Source organism: Papio anubis, chromosome 9 (genome assembly GCF_008728515.1).
Source record: "Papio anubis isolate 15944 chromosome 9, Panubis1.0, whole genome shotgun sequence".
Lineage (NCBI taxonomy): Eukaryota > Metazoa > Chordata > Mammalia > Primates > Cercopithecidae > Papio > Papio anubis.
In genome coordinates, this window is record NC_044984.1 from 45,053,640 (window position 1) to 45,072,559 (window position 18,920).

The window sequence follows — 18,920 nt, forward strand, 5'->3', positions numbered from 1 at the left end:
GAGGCGGAGCTTGCAGTGAGCTGAGATCCGGCCACTGCACTCCAGCCTGGGCGACAGAGCGAGACTCCGTCTCAAAAAAAAAAAAAAAAACCATGAAATATTAAGAATAAAAGATTCAAAAAGTAGCAATTGGGGGATGAGTATTCCAAGGTTTGAGTATAAGATTGGCTATGAGACTATACAGATAGGTTGAGCTCAGACTATAGATTACCTGACAGAACTGTTAAAAATAATCTAGACTGAGGCTGGGCATGGTGGTTCATGCCTGTAATCCCAGCACTTTGGGAGGCCAAGGCAGGCAGATCACCTGAGGTCAGGAGTTCGAGACCAGCCTGACCAATATGATGAAACTCTGTCTCTACTAAACATATAAAAATTAGCTGGGGCCGGGCGCAGTGGCTCAAGCCTGTAATCCCAGCACTTTGGGAGGCCGAAACGGGTGGATCACGAGGTCAGGAGATCAAGACCATCCTGGCTAACACGATGAAACCCCGTCTCTACTAAAAAATACAAAAAACTAGCCGGGCGAGGTGGCGGGCGCCTGTAGTCCCAGCTACACGGGAGGCTGAGGCAGGAGAATGGTGTGAACCTGGGAGGCAGAGCTTGCAGCGAGCTGAGATCCGGCCACTGCACTCCAGCCTGGGCCACAAAGCGAGACTCCGTCTCAAAAAAAAAAAAAAAAAAAATTAGCTGGGCGTGGTGGCGGGTGCCTGTAATCCCAGCTATTTGGGAGGCTGAAGCAGGAGAATTACTTGAACTTGGGAGGTGGAGGTTGCAGTGAGCCGAGATCATGCCAGTGCACTCCAGGCTGAGTAACAAAGAGAGACTCTGTCTCAAAAATAAATAAATAAATAAATAAATAAATAAATAAATAAAATCTAGACTGCTTTCAGTATGGACAATGATGCTTATTTAGAAACAGCAATAAAACCAAGGGTGGCTGTGTTTTCCACTCCCTTAGCAGTCCATTAAGTGACAAATGAGGAAATTAAAAATGGCACAAAAAAAGCAATGACACCTAGAAGCCCAGGTGAATCTTATGTCTCTTCCATCTTCTTCTTCTTGTTTTTAAGGGACAGGGATCTTACTGTGTTGCCTAGGCTGAAGTGCAGCGGTGATCATGGCTCACTGCAACCTCACACTCTCATGCTCAAGCAATCTTCTGCCTCAGTCTCCTAAGTAGCTGGGACTATCAGTGCATACCACCACATCCGGCTAATTTTAAATTTTTAGTAGAGACGAGATCTGGCCATATTGCCCAGGCTGGTCTCAAATTCCTTGGCACAAGCAATCCTCCTGCCTTGGGCCTCCCTAAATTCTGGGATTACAGATGTAAGCCACTGTGCCCAGACTCTTCCATCTTCCTATAGCTTTAGCAATCAATCTGGTTGCCCAGTGCTATCAGCCATCTACTAGGATCTCTATTTTTATTTTCATATATTTTTTGAGACAGAGTCTCACTCTGTTGCCCAGGCTGGAGTGCAGTGGCATATCTTGGCTCAATACATCCTCCACCTCCCAGGTTCAAGTCATTCTCCTGCCTCAGCCTCCCAAGTAGCTGGGACTACCGGCACATGCCACCACGTCCGGCTAACTTTTGTATTTTTAGTGGAGACGGGATTTCACCATGTTGGCCAGGCTGGTCTCGAACTCCTGGACACAAGTGATCCCCCAACCTCTGCCTCCCAAAATCCTGAGATTACAGGCATGAGCCACCAGGCCTGGCCTAATAGGATCTTATATGGAAAGTTTTTCTCCTCTCCAAGCAGGCTTAGAAAGAGAGGCTTGTTCTGACCCATATCTCACTAGATATTCATGAGAAAAAGTGTCTCACCATATCCTTACACATAATCAGCATTTTTGTCTGCTACAGTCCCAGTCATTTCCTACCTTTGGCCAGTTTCAACATGCAGCAGCCTTTTGCACTGAATCTACATTGTGTGTACTGGCATGACATCAGCTGTCCTGTTCCTAGCAGGGTCTGGGAGGAGGAGACTTACAATGGTGCTTTGAGTCACAACAAAGCCCCTTCCTCTCTATTTAGGATTTCTGACATTTTTTCCTTCCACTTAAAATTCTTCTTCTATTTAAATAAAAAAAAAAATTAAATTAAAACCATAAAGGGGAAAGGAGGATTTGGCAGGACTAAAGGTCTAAAAACTTGAGAGGGAAGAGAGTTAAGAAAAGTTATAAAACTGCTTTGTGGTTACATCTCTTGCCAACTGGTTTCACTGTTAAAGTAGAGCTAAAGCTTATGCACGGAAAAGTGTTCTAGCTTTACAAATCGTCAAAAACTCGTACAACTTCAAACATGACCCCCAAACATTCAAGAACTTTCATAATTCTAAGCAGAAAAGAACTGACATTGCAAGTTATGGGAAGGGATTGACAATATCACACCTAACATAACTGAAGACTACGGGATGAGTTATTTTTTATCTCAGAAAGAATGCTTCATATTATTATATTGCTTTCCAAACATAGGGATTTGGGCCAAATATTTCGCTTAAAAAAATCCAGCTTTCCCATCTAGGTGGAATCTAGAGTAGGGATGGCTTTGCTCCCCATCAGGTCTGTTTATTTCATTATAACGACTGTTGTAACAAACCATCCCCATGTACAAAGCCAGATATATAGGAAAGTATGAGAAAACTGGAAAAATTTACCAGCTTCGTGGCCTCTGGATTGTGTTATAAATCACCAGCATATGTAACTCATTTTCTAGTTAAGTAATTCCCTCTGGGGACGAGGTCTGCAATCCACATGAAGGATCAAATTTCATTAGCAGTTGTAGGAAAACGCAACCCCGTGTATTTGCAAGTCAAAACTCCCGAAAGCTATAGCTAGTCTGGCTATCTTCATTGATTTTGCCTGAGAGAGGATTTTAGCTGATAGAAAACATTTGTTGGAAGGCACAGATGAGGAAGTTGAGAAGAAGAGAAGGGATTCAGCTAGCAGAGACAAGTAAGCCTCAGTCTTAATGTTAAACTCTGGCCTTAACACTCAGTCTGCAGCTGTGTCCAAGCAGAGAGCTATTCGGCAGTAATTCCACCCCCAGAGCTACAAATGATAAAGAACGCAGGAAGACAATTTAAAAGGGCAAGTGTACAAAAACACATAATCCAATCAGTATTAAACGCTCTTCATTTCTAGATACCAATTTGAATCCCAGTGTGAACTTGATTTAACATGAAATTGGGTCAGAGATTCATAAATCTTAGCATCTATGTAAATAATTCATTTGAGACGTATTAACTTATCTAACTGGAATCAAAAGACATACTGACCACATATTCGCCTCTACTCAAAATGGCTAGATTGGAAAAACAGCTTTGTTTAGTACTTGAATTGGCTTTCTCAAGTTTCAAACCCGCCCAATTCTTACCTTCGTTTGAGTTGGTTCACCTTTCTCAAACATCATCTTAAGCCTGTTCAGCGGAATATTATATTTCTCTATTTTGCCTGAAGCTTCTGTATTTTCACTGATTTCTGATTTTTCTACTTCATGCCTGGATTCTCCTAGACAATTTTCCATTTTTTTACTTTCTGTTGAGTGGTCTTTAAGATCCTCACTGTCCTTGACGTGGGGATATCGACCCTGAACGAGGGCTTCAGGAGGTGACCTGAATCTAGATCTGGGGTGGATTTGTTCCTCTTGGTCAGCTTCGGCTCCAGAAACAGCGTGGCTTGTCACTTCAGCAGGAGGATGGTCCGCTCTGTGCCTAATCTCAGTGCTGCTGTTCCGTAGAGAGTCTGTGTGAGACTCTGCTCCCAGCCCTGGGTTCTCCCACTTCTTCTTTAACACAGTCAGGGTCCCCCTTCTAAAGTGCTGGGGGAGATTTTCGGTGTTCTAGAAGAACAAGAAGTAGGTGCCAGTTATAACTTGCCTGTTGAAACATTCAAACATGTTGTTCTTTGTAAAATGAAAGTTAAAACTCCAAGCTGCTCCTGGTCCACTGCTGTTTCAGACAGCTGTGAACAGTTACAGCCCTGCCACATGGAGAAAGCATCCACCCGGGAGAGGGAGAGGGAGAGGGAGAGGGGAAGAGAGAAAAAGTCAGGAGCTGAAGCAGGAAGTGATAAAACAGGATGGCCTTATAAGGACAAAATGAGAAGAAAGGCAAGCCCAGCTCTAATGATAGTTATATGAGAGACAAGAGATTTTTACCCAAAGATTAATGGGGAAAAAAACAAGAAAGAAAAAGCAAAATACAAGTGCTTGAAACGCTGTAACTACACATTAGCAAAGTTCATCATTACCTGCCATAAAATAACATGGTAAATTCTGCTGGTTTTTTCTTTTAAATAAGACAAAAATATAGGATAGCTGAAACTATACAATACCATTAATTATGGATAGTGGCAGCAAGGATTGAAACTATTTGTAGAACCCTGGAGAAGTCCCCAGAGTTTTCCAAGTATTTGCATAAATATTTAGTTATATCTGACATAATTTACATGCATATGAACAGTCAAATTTTATTTTTACATAAGAATTTAATCTTTTTTTTTTTTTTCCCTGCTCTTCTCTACAAGTTTTTCTGTGTATAAATTCTCAGTTATCGGGGCTGGGCACGGTGGCTCATGCCTGTAATCCCAGCACTTTGGGAGGCCAAGGCGGGAGGATCACGAGGTCACGAGTTCGAGACCAGCCTGACTAACATGGTGAAATCCCCATCTCTAAAAAAAATACAAAAAACTGGGTGCAGGGGTGTGCACCTGTAGTCCCAGTTACTCGGTAGGCTGAGGCGAGAGAATCGCTTGAATCTGGGAAGTGGAGGTTGCAGTGAGCTAAGGCTGTGCCACTACACTCCAGCCTGGGTGACAGAGTGAGACTCTATCCCCCAACCAAAAAAAAAAAAACAAAAAAACAAAAACTCAGTTATCAAGAAATTCACTGTTTTACAGATCCTTTGGTTGTAAAATATGCAGGCTTCAAATGCAAATACCATCACCAATCACTCAGATGATCAAAGGGCACATATTTACATATCTAAGAGAGTTCACTTTCACCAGGGCCAAACATGGAATTAATTTATACATATAAACAGACTGAAAACAACCTGGAAATTGTCACTATTGTTCCACAATAGAGGAAACATGCTTGTCGAAAATTAAATGTCCCGGCTGGGCGCAGTGGCTCAAGCCAGCACTTTGGGAGGCCGAGGCGGGTGGATCACCTGAGGTCAGGAGTTCGAGACCAGCCTGGCCAACACGGCGAAACCGCGTCTCTACTAAAAATACAAAAATTAGCCGGGCGTGGTGGCAAGCGCCTGTAGTCCCAGCTACTCAGGAGGCTGAGGCAGGAGAATCACTTGAACCGGGGAGGCAGAGGTTGCAGTGAGCCCAAATTGCTCCACTGCACTCCAGCCTGGGTAACAGAGCGAGACTCTATCTCAAAAAAAAAGAAAAAAAAAAAAAAAGAAAATTAAATGTCCCGTACTTTTAAAGGACTGTACTCCTAAGTAAATTGAACAGCACCACCTTCCCAACAAACTGCAAACTCCAATACCTTCTCTCCTGTAGTCTGTTACTCACCGGTCTTTCAACTAAGAAAGAAAGGACAAACAACCTAGGAATTAAACAGGATTAGCAGCTATTTTGGGAATTAAGTCTCTCACCCTATTACTCTTCTGAATATACCCTGAGAGCCACTTCATCAAGTAGCAACAAGGCTTGCAAAAAAAATTGTAGAACAACTGCTTGATTCTAGTGTTTACATTTTAGCTTACAAAAATGATCCATTGGGGGAAGAATGTATGGATCAGAGATATAAGAAGTTTAAAAAGTTTTCTTGCTGGAAAAGAGAGAATTACAAAACAGCTCCAGAAGCTGGTTCTACCCTAACTGCCAGCAGCACTCTTGGCTCTGTAAGGTCTCGTGCCACACAATGGATGAGTCATCTAGGTCTCCGACTTCACCTGCCCTTACTGTAACCACACAGGAGCCCTGACAATCAAAGTGGCACTTTGCCTTGGTAACTGGACACTGTTTTTTCTCAGATATATATCATGTGATCAAAGTATACTTATGACATGAAAAGATGCTCATAGGATACTTTTGAATGAAGAAAGCAAATTATAAGACAGCATGATCCCATTTTATTTTAATTTTTTTAGAGACAGGGTCTCACTTTGTCACGCAGGCTGAAATGCAGTGGCATACTCATAGCTCACTGCAGCTGTTTGACTTCCTGGGCTCAAGTGATCCTCCCACCTCAGCCTTCTGAGTAGCTAGGACTATAGGTGTATGTCAGCATGCCTGGCTAAATATATATATACATATATTTTTTTTGAGATGGAGTTTCGCTCTTGTTGCACAGGCTGAAGTGCAACGGCGTGATTTTGGCTCACTGCAACCTCCGCCTACCGGGTTAAAGCAATTCTCATGCCTCAGTCTCCCAAGTAGCTGGGATTACAGGCATGTACCACCATGCCTGGCTAATGTTGTATTTTTAGTAGAGATGGGGTTTCTTCATGTTGGCCAGGCTGGTTTCGAACTCCCGACCTCGGGTGATCTGCCCGCCTCAGCCTCCTGATGTGCTGGGATTACAGGCATGAGCCACTGCGCTCAGCCCCAACTGTCTCTTTAATATGTTCATAACATTATCTTATTTTTAATTTATTATTTTTCTCAATTACAAAAGTAATAACTTATTGGGGGGAAAACTCTCAATCAATATAGAAATATGTACATGACATGAATAGATGCTACAATACATGCCATTTTCCCTACTTGACTCCCCACCTTTCCCAAACTAGATACCCACTCCTAACAGTTTATATGATATATATGTTCTCATTCTTTTCTATTTTGTACACTATATGTATTTTTTTGTACAAAATCATACTGCACTTACTGTTCTACACTTTGCATTTAATCACTTAATGTGCTTTTGATGTCTTTTCATGCCCATACATAAAATCTTCAATCTTTTTTTTTTTTTTTTTTTGAGACGGAGTCTCGCTCTGTCACCCAGGCTACAGTGTAGTGGCACGATCTCGGTTCACTGCAACCTCTGCCTCCCAGGTTACAGCAATTCTCTTACCTCAGCCTCTCAAATAGCTGGACTTACAGGAATGTACTACCATGCCGGCTAATTTTTGTATTATTAGTAGAGACAGGGTTTCACCATGTTGGCCAGGCTGGTCCTGACCTCCCTCAGGTGATCTGCCTGCCTCGGCCTCCCAAAGTGCTGGGATTACAGGTGTAAGCCAGCCACCATGCCTGGCCAAAATCTTAACAACCATATAGTATATTATACTCTATATGCAATTACCATTCCCCTACTGATTAATATCTGTATTGTTCAAAATTATTTGCCAGCTATTTAGATTACAATTTATATCTCATTATTACTTTAATTTACATTTATCTGATCATCAGTGAGGCTAAGTATTTTTTCACATAGCTACTTCTTTGTTATCTATTTTATTTATTTATTTATTTATTTATTTATTTATTTATTTATTTATTTATTGCCCATGCTAGAGTGCAGTGGCATGATCACGGCTCACTGCAGCCTTGACCTCCTGGGCTGAAGCGATCCTCCCACCTCTGCCTCCCAAGTATCTGGGACCACAGGCCCATGCCACCACGTCCAGCTAAATTTTTAAAATTTTTACAGGGAGGGGTCTCACTATGTTGCCCAGGCTCAAACTCCCAGGCTCAAGTGATCCTCCCACCTCAGCCTCCCAAAGTGTGGGGATCACAGGTGTGAGCCACCATGCCCGTCCTCTTCTTTAAATACCTATACACGTCCACTTACCTCAACTGCTAAATGCACTAGAGGCTTCTGCTTTATTTGATCTCACTATAGCATTTGACATTACTGACCACTCTCCCTTGTAAAAATTGCTTCCAACTTTTCTGTGATACCCCCTTTTTCTTAGATTTCTTCCCATTTTGAGACGCAAGAAGGGTGTAGAAAAAAACAATAATGAAAAAAAGATTTCATTGGGCGCAGTGGCTCACGTCTGTAATCCCAGCACTTTGGGAGGCCAAGGTGGGCGGATCACGAAGTCAAGAGATCGAGACCATCCTGGCCAACATGGTGAAACCCTGTCTCTACTAAAAATACAAAAATTAGGTGGGCATGGTGGCGGGCGCCTCTAGTCCCAGCTACTTGGGAGGCTGAGGCAGGAGAATTGCTTGAACCCAGGAGGCAGAGGTTGCAGTGAGCCAAGATCATGCCACTGCCCTCCAGCCTGGCGAAACAGCAAGACTCCATCTCAAAAAAAAAAAAAAAAAAAGATTTATTCTCATTTATCTGGCCACTACTCAAACTCAGTTTCATAAATTAGTTATTCTTTTTTTTTTTTTTTTTTTTACAGGTTTCCCCTCCTCTGTCCCTCCCTTATATGGTGGGGTACCTCGGCGTTTTTGTCTTAGGTCCTCTGTTTTGCTTACATTACATATTCTCTGCATATGATGTTATCCATCCTGATTTCACCCACCATATAGATTATAACATCAACAAATATATAGATCTATATACTATGTATCTATATAGACAGAGTTATAGAACTTATCTCTAGACAGATATCTCTCCTTGTCTACCAATTCTACCTGGAAGTGCTAGAGGCATCCTAAACTCCTCCTTGATTAAGGTTGAAGTCTTCCCTTTTTTTTTTCTTTTTCTTTCTTTCTTCTTTTTTTTTTTTTTTGAGATGGAGTCTTGCTCTGTCACCCAGGCTGGAGTACAGTAGTGCAATCTTGGCTCATCACAGCCTCTGCCCCCTGGGTTCAAGCTATTCTCCTGCCTCAGTCTCCCGAGTAGCTGGAATTATAGGCGTGCACTATCACGCCTGGCTAATTTTTTTGTATTTTTAGTAGAGATGGGGTTTCACCATGTTGGCCAAGCTGGTCTCGAACTCCTGACCTCAGGTGATCCATCCGCCTCAGCCTCCCAAAGTGCCAGGATTACAGATGTGAGCCACTGCACCCAGCCTGAAGTCTTCCCTTTCTTCCCTTCACTCCTCATTCTCTATCCTGTTTCTTTTCTTGAACTCTCTATCTTGGTGAAGGCGACAATCATCTTTTCATCTGTCAAGTAGGCCTGTTCTCTTATGCCTTCATGCTGTGCATGTGCTGCTTCCTCCGTCTAGAACACAAAGCCTCTGCCGCTCCCTGTCGCCTCTGCTTAGCTAATTCCTCTTGGTCCTTTAGGGTTGAGTCAGGCACTGCCTCTTCTGGGAAGCCTTCCTAGATGTAGCACAGTTCAGGTCCCTCCTAAATTCTCCCCCAGCCCACTCTATTTATTTGATATGGTACTTATCACACCTGGATTGTAATTCTATTTTCCAAATTCTAAACAGTCCCTTGGAGGCAGAGAATACATCTCATGCTTCTTGTGTCTTCAGGAGCTGGAACATAAGAGATGCTCCATGATGACTGTCTATACTCATGGCGTCAACTTCTCTCATCCCACTGTCTTGAACCTAGTCCAATTGAGGCCTCTATTCCACCACTCCCAAACAACACGAGATGACCAGTGACCTTCATGTTGCCAAATCTGATGGTCAGTTCTCAGCTTATCTGTGTGTTTGATTCTGTTAACTCCCCTTCTAGAAACACTTTCTTCACTTGGCTTCTGGCACTTGTTTCCTCTGCTAGTTACTCCTTATATCTCCAACCTTTAAACGCCAAGGTACCCCTGAGCTAAGTCATGAGACCACTTCTCTGTCTACACTCACTTCCTAGCTCATCTCATGCACCTCATAGCTTTAAGTACCACTGACACTTTGACACACGTCCATTTTATCCGCAGCAGGCATCTCTTCCAATTCCAGATTTTTATATAGTATCCAAGTTGCTACTGACATTTCCATTTGGATGTCTTAATAAAACATGTTACAGTTTACATTTGCAAAACTGAGCTTCTACTATTTCTTCCTCTCTAAATCTGCTTTTACTGTAGTCTTCCCCGTCTCAATTAACGGTATTTTAATTTAATTGTGTTTCGGCCAAAAACATTGTTGCTATTCTTTTATTTATTTATTTTTTTATAATAGAGATGGGGTCTGCTATATTGCCCAGGCTGGTCTTGAATTCCTCCCCTCAAGTGATCCTCCTGCCTTGACCTCCCAAAGTTCTGGGATTACAGACACAAGCCACTGTGGCAGAGCCACTGCTGCCATTCTTGATTCTTATTTCTCTCTACCTTCAACATACATCCTGACCACTTCTCAACACCTATACTGCTACTACTCTAGTCCAAACCATAGTATACCTGGCCTAAATAATTACAATTGTCTCTTAATTGGTCTCCATGCTTCTGCCATTATTGTTCCTCTACATTCTCTTCCATTTTTTTACATTTAAAAAATAGACAGGGTCTCGCTAGGTTGCCCAGGCTAGTCTTGAACTCCTGGCCTCAAGCGATCCTCCCACCTTGGCCTCCTAAAGTGCTGGGATTAGAGCCTTCTCTTCCTTCTTTTTAAAAATTTAAGTCAGACCACATTACTCCTTTGCATATAAACCCTCTCTCCAAAGGCCTCCTTGCATTCAGAGTTAAAGCCCAGGTCTTTACAATGACACCATTTGACCTTTCTCTTTGTATTCCTCAAACACACCAAGACCGTTCTTGCCTGAGGACATTCGCACAAGTGGTTCCTACTGCCTGACTCTTCTACCTGGCTCATGTCCTCAACTCTGCTCAAACATTTCATCATCACAGGCCTTCATTGACCACCCTAGACTCTATCCTCCTTACCTGCATGAGTCATGGTGTTCCACAGCACTAATCACTACTGACACAATTTCTTTTTTTAATTAAAAAAAAATTTTTTTGAGACAGAGTCTCACTCTGTCACCCAGGCTAGAATGCAGTGGTGCGATCTCGGCTTACTGCAATCTCTGCCTCTCGGGTTCAATTGATTCTCCTGCCTCAGCCTCCAGAGTAGCTGGGATTACAGGCATGCGCCACCACACTCAGTTAATTTTTGTATTTTTAGTAGAGACAAGGTTTCACCATCTTGGCCAGACTGGTCTCCCAACTCCTAACTTCAGGTGATCTGCCTGCCTCGGGCTCCCAAAGTGCTGGGATTATAGGCATGAGCCACCATGCCTGGCCATACTGACACAATTTCTTTATTGTCTGTCTTTTGCACTAGAATGTAAATTCTACAAGGGCTGGGATGTAGTCTGTGCTTGGCATGTAGTAGGTGCTCAGTGAAAACTTGTTAAATGGATGAGAGTGAAGGGAAGGAAGAAAGAAAGGAGCAAGTGAGGAGGGGACAGACAGAGGCAAGAGGGAAGAAATCAGCAGTTGAGTAAAGTAATGGTAGTTTTTTCTTATAATGCACCAGAGGAGATCCATTTTTTTAATTACAGGAAAATTAAGTCAAGGACCTCAGCCGTAGAGAGAACAAATTTACAGGGACACATTATGCACTAGTTTAAATAGGTTAGGCACTGAAAACTGCCAGGAGGAGGTTTTTGTAATGCCATCCAAATTAAGGAATTATGGCCCAAACATATGAGTTTTTTTCCTCACAAGATTAAATCAAGCAAAATTTCAAAAGACATGTATTGTTCAGCCTCACTGGAAATTAGCAAGCACGGAGACTAGAGAACGGGTAAAAGCAGACAGTTTATTCTGGAGGTTTTTGTCTTTGATAGATCCCGCAGCTAGGAAACTTGCTGACTAGATTGGGTCAAGAAGTTTGCTTTAAACAAAAAACCCAGAAGATGAGAACAGCTGCACAGCTACTACCATTTAAATGCACAGATGTAGAAGTTCTGATTGTCTGAGGTGGAAAAAACGAAGACTACCTAGGAAACCCTGTGTTCTTATTTGAGAAGAAGCCATTTTACTAACCTCAGGCAAGCACTTGGTCTCTTGTCCTTCACTCCACACAGGAAAGAAAAAGTGGTTCAAAAGGAGAAACGCAGTGAAAAAATAAGATTCCCTGCACTGAATCAAGCTGTCCTGAGCAAATGGCTCACAGATCACACCAGCTGGCACAAATGTCCACTCAGCTGACACAGAACCCAAGTCCCACAGAGGCTGCAGGTGGCTTGGCCACACAATTCTGCTCAAGAAGTGCCACGTGCCCTGGAATTTCTGAATACTTACAGTTCTCTTCTTCTCCATGTTTGTTTCTTCAGCTGCTTTCTGGTACCTTCAGAGAAGCGGGGGAAAGAATGTCTCAAATTAAACATATTTTTACTCTTTCAATTTTTTATCTTTTTTTGAGATGAAGTTTCACTCTTGTTGCCCAGGCTGCAGTGCAGTGGTGTGATCTCGGCTCACTGCAACTTCTACCTCCCGGGTTCAAGTGATTCTCCTGTCTCAGCCTCCAGAGCAGCTGGGATTACAGGCACCTACCACCATGCCCAGCTAATTTTTGTAGTTTTAGTAGAGATGGGGTGTTACCATGTTGGCCAGGCTGGTCTTGAACTCCTGACCTCAAGTGATCCACCCGCCTCGGCCTCCCAAAGTGCGTGCCCAGCCTTTTTTTTTTTTTTTTTTTGAGACAGGGTCTCACTCTGTTGCTCAGGCTGGAATACAGTGGTACAACCATGGTTCATCATAGTTCACTGCAGCCTTGACCTCCCAGGCTCAAGCGAACTTCCTGTCTCAGCCTCCTGAGTAGCTGGGACTATATAAGTGCACACCACCACACCTGGTTTTTTAAAAATTTTTGTAGAGATGGGGTCTTGCCATGTTGCCTAGACTGGTCTCAAACTCCTGAGCTAAAGTGATCCTCATGCTTCGGCCTCCTAAAGTATTGAGATTACAGGCGTGAGCCATCACCCCAGCCACTTCCTTTTTTTCTTTTTCTTTTCTTTTTTTTTTTTTTTTGAGATGGGATTTCTTTGTCACCCAGGCTGAAGTTCAGTAGTTTGATCTTGTCGCACTGCAACCTCCACCTCCAGGGCTCAAGTGATCCCACCACCTCATCCTCCTGAGTAGCTGGGACCACAGGTGCACACCACCACACCTGGCTAATTTTTTGTATTTTTCGTAGAGACAAGGTTTCACCATGTTGACCAGGCCGGTCTCAAACTCCTAAGCTTAAGTGATCTGTTGGCCTCGGCCTCCCCAAATGCTGGGATTACAGGCGTGAGCCACCAGGCCCAGCCCCCTAGCCACTTTCAATCTTTAAGAAAACCAGTTCTGGGCTGGGTGAAGTGGCTCACACCTGTAATCCCAGCACTTTGGGAGGCTGAGGCAGGTGGATCACCTGAGGTCGGGAGTTTAAGACCAGCCTGGCCAGCATGGTGAAACCCCATCTCTACTAAAAATACAAAAATCAGCCAGGCATGGTGACGCACACCTATAATCCCAGCTACCTGTGGGGCTGAAGCACGAGAATCGCTCAAACCCAGGAGGCGGAGGTTGCAGTGAGCTGAGCCTACACTCTAGCCCAGGTGACAGAGCAAGACTCAAAACAAACAAGCAAGCAAACCCAAAGAAACAGTTTGCATACCTATTTCTGCCAGCAGTTGCTTTTAATCAACTCTATCAGGAGAAGCTGTAAATCAGAGCAGACCTCACTTCCTGCAGCTATTCCAGTCATCTGCTCTGATATAACAGCAAGATCCCAGTGGATAAGGTCAAATGCTGAAATAACTGCATAGAACAGAAAGTCCAGGCTTTAAGCCCCAGTTTTGCTGCTTATTAACTGTGATCTCTGGCAAGTGACTTAATCTCTCTAAGTCTCAGTTTCCTTATCTAGAAAGCAGTTACAATCTACTTTCAGGATTGCTGGGAAGATTAAATGTAATCACATGTGTAAAAACATTTTGAAATTAGTTAAGTCCATACAGCAATGCATTAATTCCAATATATACATTTCCCCTCCCATATTTATGCCTCTGATATCTTACAATTGTTCTAATCTTGATAGTCACATTGCCTGTACATGTTGAATTTAGTATAAGTTATTGATATTGTCATTTTAACTCAGTTAAAAGTATTTCATGGTACTACATAGTTTTGTTTTGTTTTGTTTTGTTTGAGGTGGACTTTCGCTCTTGTTGCCCAGCTAGAGTGCAATGGCACAATCTCAGCTCACTGCAATCTCTGCCTCCCAGGTTCAAGCATTCTCCTACCCCAGCCTGTCAAGTAGCTAAGATTACAGGCATGTGCCACCATGCCTGGCTAATTTTTGTATTTTTTACTAAAGACAGGGTTTCACCATGTTGGCCAGGCTGGTCTCGAACTCCTGACCTCATGTGATCCACCTGCCTCAGCCTTCCAAAGTGCTGGGATTACAGGCTTGAGCCACTGCACCCAGCTATTATTATATGTTTTAAATGCCATTTTAAAATGTCTTTTAAAAGATTACATTATGCTTGGCATTTAAGGAAAAATTATTTTACATATGCACAAGAGTGATATGTGAGAAAAGTTTGTGATAAGCACTGATCAGTTTAATGAGCATTTTTTCTTAGAGATGCAAAAATAGTGGCACAGCCTATAGTTGATGACATCTTAGATTTCATAAATAATTATTTATTACTTTTATCATTTTGTCATTTTTATTACTTGGATTGGCAGACCTCTGAGAAAAAAATTAAAGTCCTTTTCAAGGAGGAACAGGTTTTCTCCATTTAAAGGCTAAGTGGTCCAGAGATTTGTGCAGGTCCAAGCTGCACAAATCTCCAGACCACCCAGAACAACCTTTTTTTTTTGAGACAGAGTCTTGCTCTGTTACCCAGGCTGGAGTGCAGTGGTGTGATCTCAGCTCACTGCAACCTCTGCTTCCAGATTCAAGTGATTCTCATCCCCCGGCCTCCCTCCCGAGTAGCTGGGATTACAGGCATGCCCCACCACACCTGGCTAATTTTTGCATTTTTAGTAGAGACAGGGTTTCACCATATTGACCAGGCTTGTCTCGAACTCCTGGCCTCAAGAGATATGCTTGCCTTGGCCTCCCAAAGTGCTGGGATTACAGGCATGAGCCACCACGCCTGGCCCCAGAACAACCTTAACCTGGCTTCCTCCAGGCCTCTGAGTCATGCACTGAAGTCAGCACCATCACGTGGAGAATCACCATTGTGTGCCTCTCGTTGGGCCTGCATTAGCAGATCTCAGTTAGCCCCACCCCAGAAAAGGGCCCTGTTCAAAGGGCACTGTCCTCTGCCTAAAGGTAGAATTTCAGAATTCACGAGGCAGCATTTGGAGTAGGAGGTAAGAGAGGAAGAAAAAAAGCAGCCTCAGGCCTGGTGCCATAGCTCACACCTGTAATCCCAGTACTTTGGGAGGCCGAGGTGGGCTGATCACTTGAACCCAGAAGTTCGAGACCAGATGGGTAACACAGTAAAACCCTGTCTCTACAAAAAATACAAAAATTAGCTAGGTGTGGTGCACGCTTGTAGTCCCAGTGTCTTGGGAGGCTGAGATAGGAGGATTCCTTGAGCCAGGGAGGTTGAGGCTGTAGTGAGCTATGATCACGCCACTGTACTCTAGCCTGAGCTACAGAGTGAGACCCTGTCTCAAAAAAAACAAAAAAAAACAAAAAAAAAACCAGCCTTGATCTCCAGGACTCAAGCAATCCTCCCACCTCAGCCTTGCAAGAAGCTGGGACTAAAGACATCTACCATCACACGTGACTAACTTAAAAAAAATTTTTTTAGTAGATATAGGGTCGTGCTATGTTGCCCAAGCTGAGCTGGTCTCAAACTTCTGAGCTCAAGTGATCCTCCTGTCTCAGTCTCTCAAAGTGTTGAAATTACAGGCGTGAGCCACCATGCCCAGCCAAGAAAGAGTATTACATAAAGGGTCTTCCAATTCCATCACTGTTTTTTTTTTGAAGAGTCCTGCTCAGTCCCCTAGGTTGGAGTATAGTGGCGTAATCTCGGCTCACTGCAACCTCTGTCTCCCGGGTTCGAGTGATCGAGTGATTCTCCTGAGTAGCTGGGATTACAGGTATGCGCCGCCATGCCCAGCTAATTTTTGTTTTTTTAGTAGAGATGGGTTTCACCAAGTTTGCCAGGCTGGTCTCGAACTCCTGACCTCAAGTGATCCACCAGCCCTGGCCTCCCAAAGTGATGGGATTACAGGTGTGAGCCACCATGCCCAGCCCCCAATCCTATCACTGTCTAATTTTAATAGTCAGATATTAACAAGCATCTCGGTCACCATGTAGATGTTGCTCTGCAATTGAGCAGAACTTTCTAATAGGGTAGGGTAAAAGGACTACCAAACATTTCTGGCACTTCATTGACCATAACTAGGAAGAAAGTGGGAATAGAACTGCTATGATTCAATTGACAAGCTGAAAATATATTTGCAACTTATATTACAGACAAAAATTTAATTTCCCTAGAATATAAATAACTACTAATCAACAGGGAAATGACAACTGAATAAATAAAAAGGCAGATATAAACATACAGTTCACGGCTGGGTGCGGTGTCTCACGCCTGTAATCCCAGCACTTTGGGAGATGGAGGTGGGCGGATCATCTGAGGTCAGGAGTTGGAAACCAGCCCCACCAACCTGGCAAAACCCTGTCTCTACTAAACATACAAAAATTAGCCGGGCGTGATGGCAGGCACCTGAAATTCCAGCTACTAGAGAGATTGAGGCACAAGAATCGCCTGAACCCGGGAGGTGGAGGTTGCAGTGAGCCAAGATTGTACCACTGCACTCCGGCCTGGGTGACAGAGCCACACTCCCATCTCAAAAAAACAAAAACAAAAACATACAGTTCACAAAAAGAACGTCTCATGGCTCTTAAACAGAAAAGATGTTCAACCTCAAAATGCAAATTCAAACAATGCTAAGAACATTTTACCTATCAAATAGGAAAATATTTTCTTTTTTCTTTCTTTTTTTTTTGAGATGGAGTCTCACTCTGTCGCCCAGGCTGGAGTGTAGTGGCACGATCTCAGCTCACTGCAACCTCCGCCTCCCAGGTTCAAGTGATTCTCCTGCCTCAGCCTCCCAAGTAGCTGGGATTACAGGTATGCACCATCACACCCAGCTAATTTTTTTATATTTTTAGTAGAGACAAGGTTTCACCATGTTGGCCAGACTGGTCTCCAACTCCTGACCTCAGGTGATCCGCCTGCCTCAGCCTCCCAAAGTGCTGGGATTACAGGCGTGAGCCACTGCATCCGGCCAGAAAAGATTTTCTTAAAAAGCTAATATGTAGGGGGTTCCCTTTCTCGGCTTGAAGTCCTTCTCCTTCTGTCTCTGTATGGGGAAGCTTCTTTTTCCTTCTTTCTTGCCTAATAAACACTCTCTGCTCCTTAAAACCACACACACACACGCGCATGCACGCACGCACACACACACACACGTGTGCGTACACACAATGCACACAGCTAATATGCAGTTGGGTTGGGTAGCTCATGCCTGTAATCCCAGCGCTTTGGGAAGTGGAGGTGATAGGACTGCTTGAGGTCAGGAGTTCGAGGTTGCAGTGAGCTGTGACTATGCCACCGAACTTCTGTTTAAAACAAACAAATAAACAAACAAAAAAGGCTAATATGGGACATTGGTGAAGGTATGGGGAAACAGGTTCTGTCTTACATTGTTGGTGGGAAGGTAAATTGGTAAAACCTTTATAGAAGGCACTTTGTCTATGCCTTCTTTAATATTTGCCAAAATTATAAAAGCACAAATGTTATAATTTACCAATTCTTTCTGCTCCCAGAATTTATCCTATAGATACACTAAAAAAATGTTTTATATTAGATTATTTATCGTAGCATTAAATATAACAGCAAAAGACTTAGAACAACCTGAATGTCCATTAGCAGAGGAGTGGTAAATTACAATGTATATGTATAATGAAAAGGGAAGGTAGTAGTGATCGTACAATAATATGAATGTACTTAATGCCACTGAACCTTATTCTTAAAAGTGGTTGGCCAGGTGCAGTGGCTCATGCCTATAATTCCAGCACTTTGGGAGGCCAAGGCGGGTGGATCTCCTGAGGTTGAGAGTTCAAGACCAGCCTGGCCAACATGGTGAAACCCTGTCTCTACTAAAAATATAAAGATTAGGCCGGGCGCGGTGGCTCAAGCCTGTAATCCCAGCACTTTGGGAGGCTGAGGCAGGCGGATCGAGGTCAGGAAGATGAGAGACCATCTGGCTAACACAGTGAAACCTCGTCTCTACTAAAAATACAAAAAGCTTTTAGCAGGCGAGTGGCAGAAGCCTGTAGTCCCAACTTTCGGGAGAGCTGAGGCAGGAGAATGGCGTGAACCCGGGAGGCGGGCTGCAGTGAGCTGAGATCCGACCCTGCACTCCAGCCTGGGTGACAAATGAGACTCGTCTCAAAAAAATATATATATATATATATATATATATATATATATATATATATATATATATAAAGATTAGTTGGGCATGGTGGCTCAAGCCTGTAGTCCCAGCTACTCGAGAGGCTGAGGCATGAGAATCCTTTGAACCCAGGAGGTGGAGGCTGCAGTAAGCTGAGATCACACCACGGCACTCCAGCCTGGGCAACAGAGTGAGACTCGGTCTCAAAAAAAAAAAAAAAAAAAGAAAGTGGTTAAAATGGTAAATTTTATGTTATATACTGTGTATTTTACCACAGTTAAAACAGTATGGTACCAGCATAAAGACAGATAAATAGACCAATGGAACAGAACACACAGCCCAGAAATAAACCGTTACATGTATGGTCAAATAATTTTTTGACAAGGGTGCCAAGACCATCCAGTGGGGAAAGGAAAATCTTTTCAACAAATGGTGCCGGGAAAACCGGATAGCCACATGCAAAAAAATGAAATTGGACTACCATATACAAAAATTAAGTCAAATGGATCAAAGACCTAACTATAAAAGCTAAAACTATAAAACTCTTGGTTGAAACATAGGGAAAAAGTCTCATGACATTGGATTTGGCAATGATTTTTTGAAATTTATTTTTTGTCGTTTTTCTTTCTTATTTTTGTTTTTCTTATTTTTTTAATCTTATTTTAATTTTTTA

At 43.1% G+C, this 18,920-nt stretch overlaps 1 protein-coding gene across 3 annotated transcripts in view; it reads right to left on the bottom strand.

Annotated features, from left to right (window-relative positions):
- The window catches only part of LIMA1 (LIM domain and actin binding 1), a 105,280-nt gene that overhangs the window by 42,078 nt on the left and 44,282 nt on the right, over positions 1 to 18,920 (bottom strand). For all 3 annotated transcript variants that reach the window (XM_003906362.4, XM_009180717.3, XM_009180718.4), the window contains exons 3-4: positions 12,080 to 12,125; positions 3,386 to 3,850 (exon numbers count right to left, since the gene is read on the bottom strand). In XM_003906362.4, coding sequence (XP_003906411.3) covers positions 3,386 to 3,850; positions 12,080 to 12,125 — 511 coding nt within the window. The remainder of the gene's footprint in view (positions 1 to 3,385; positions 3,851 to 12,079; positions 12,126 to 18,920) is intronic.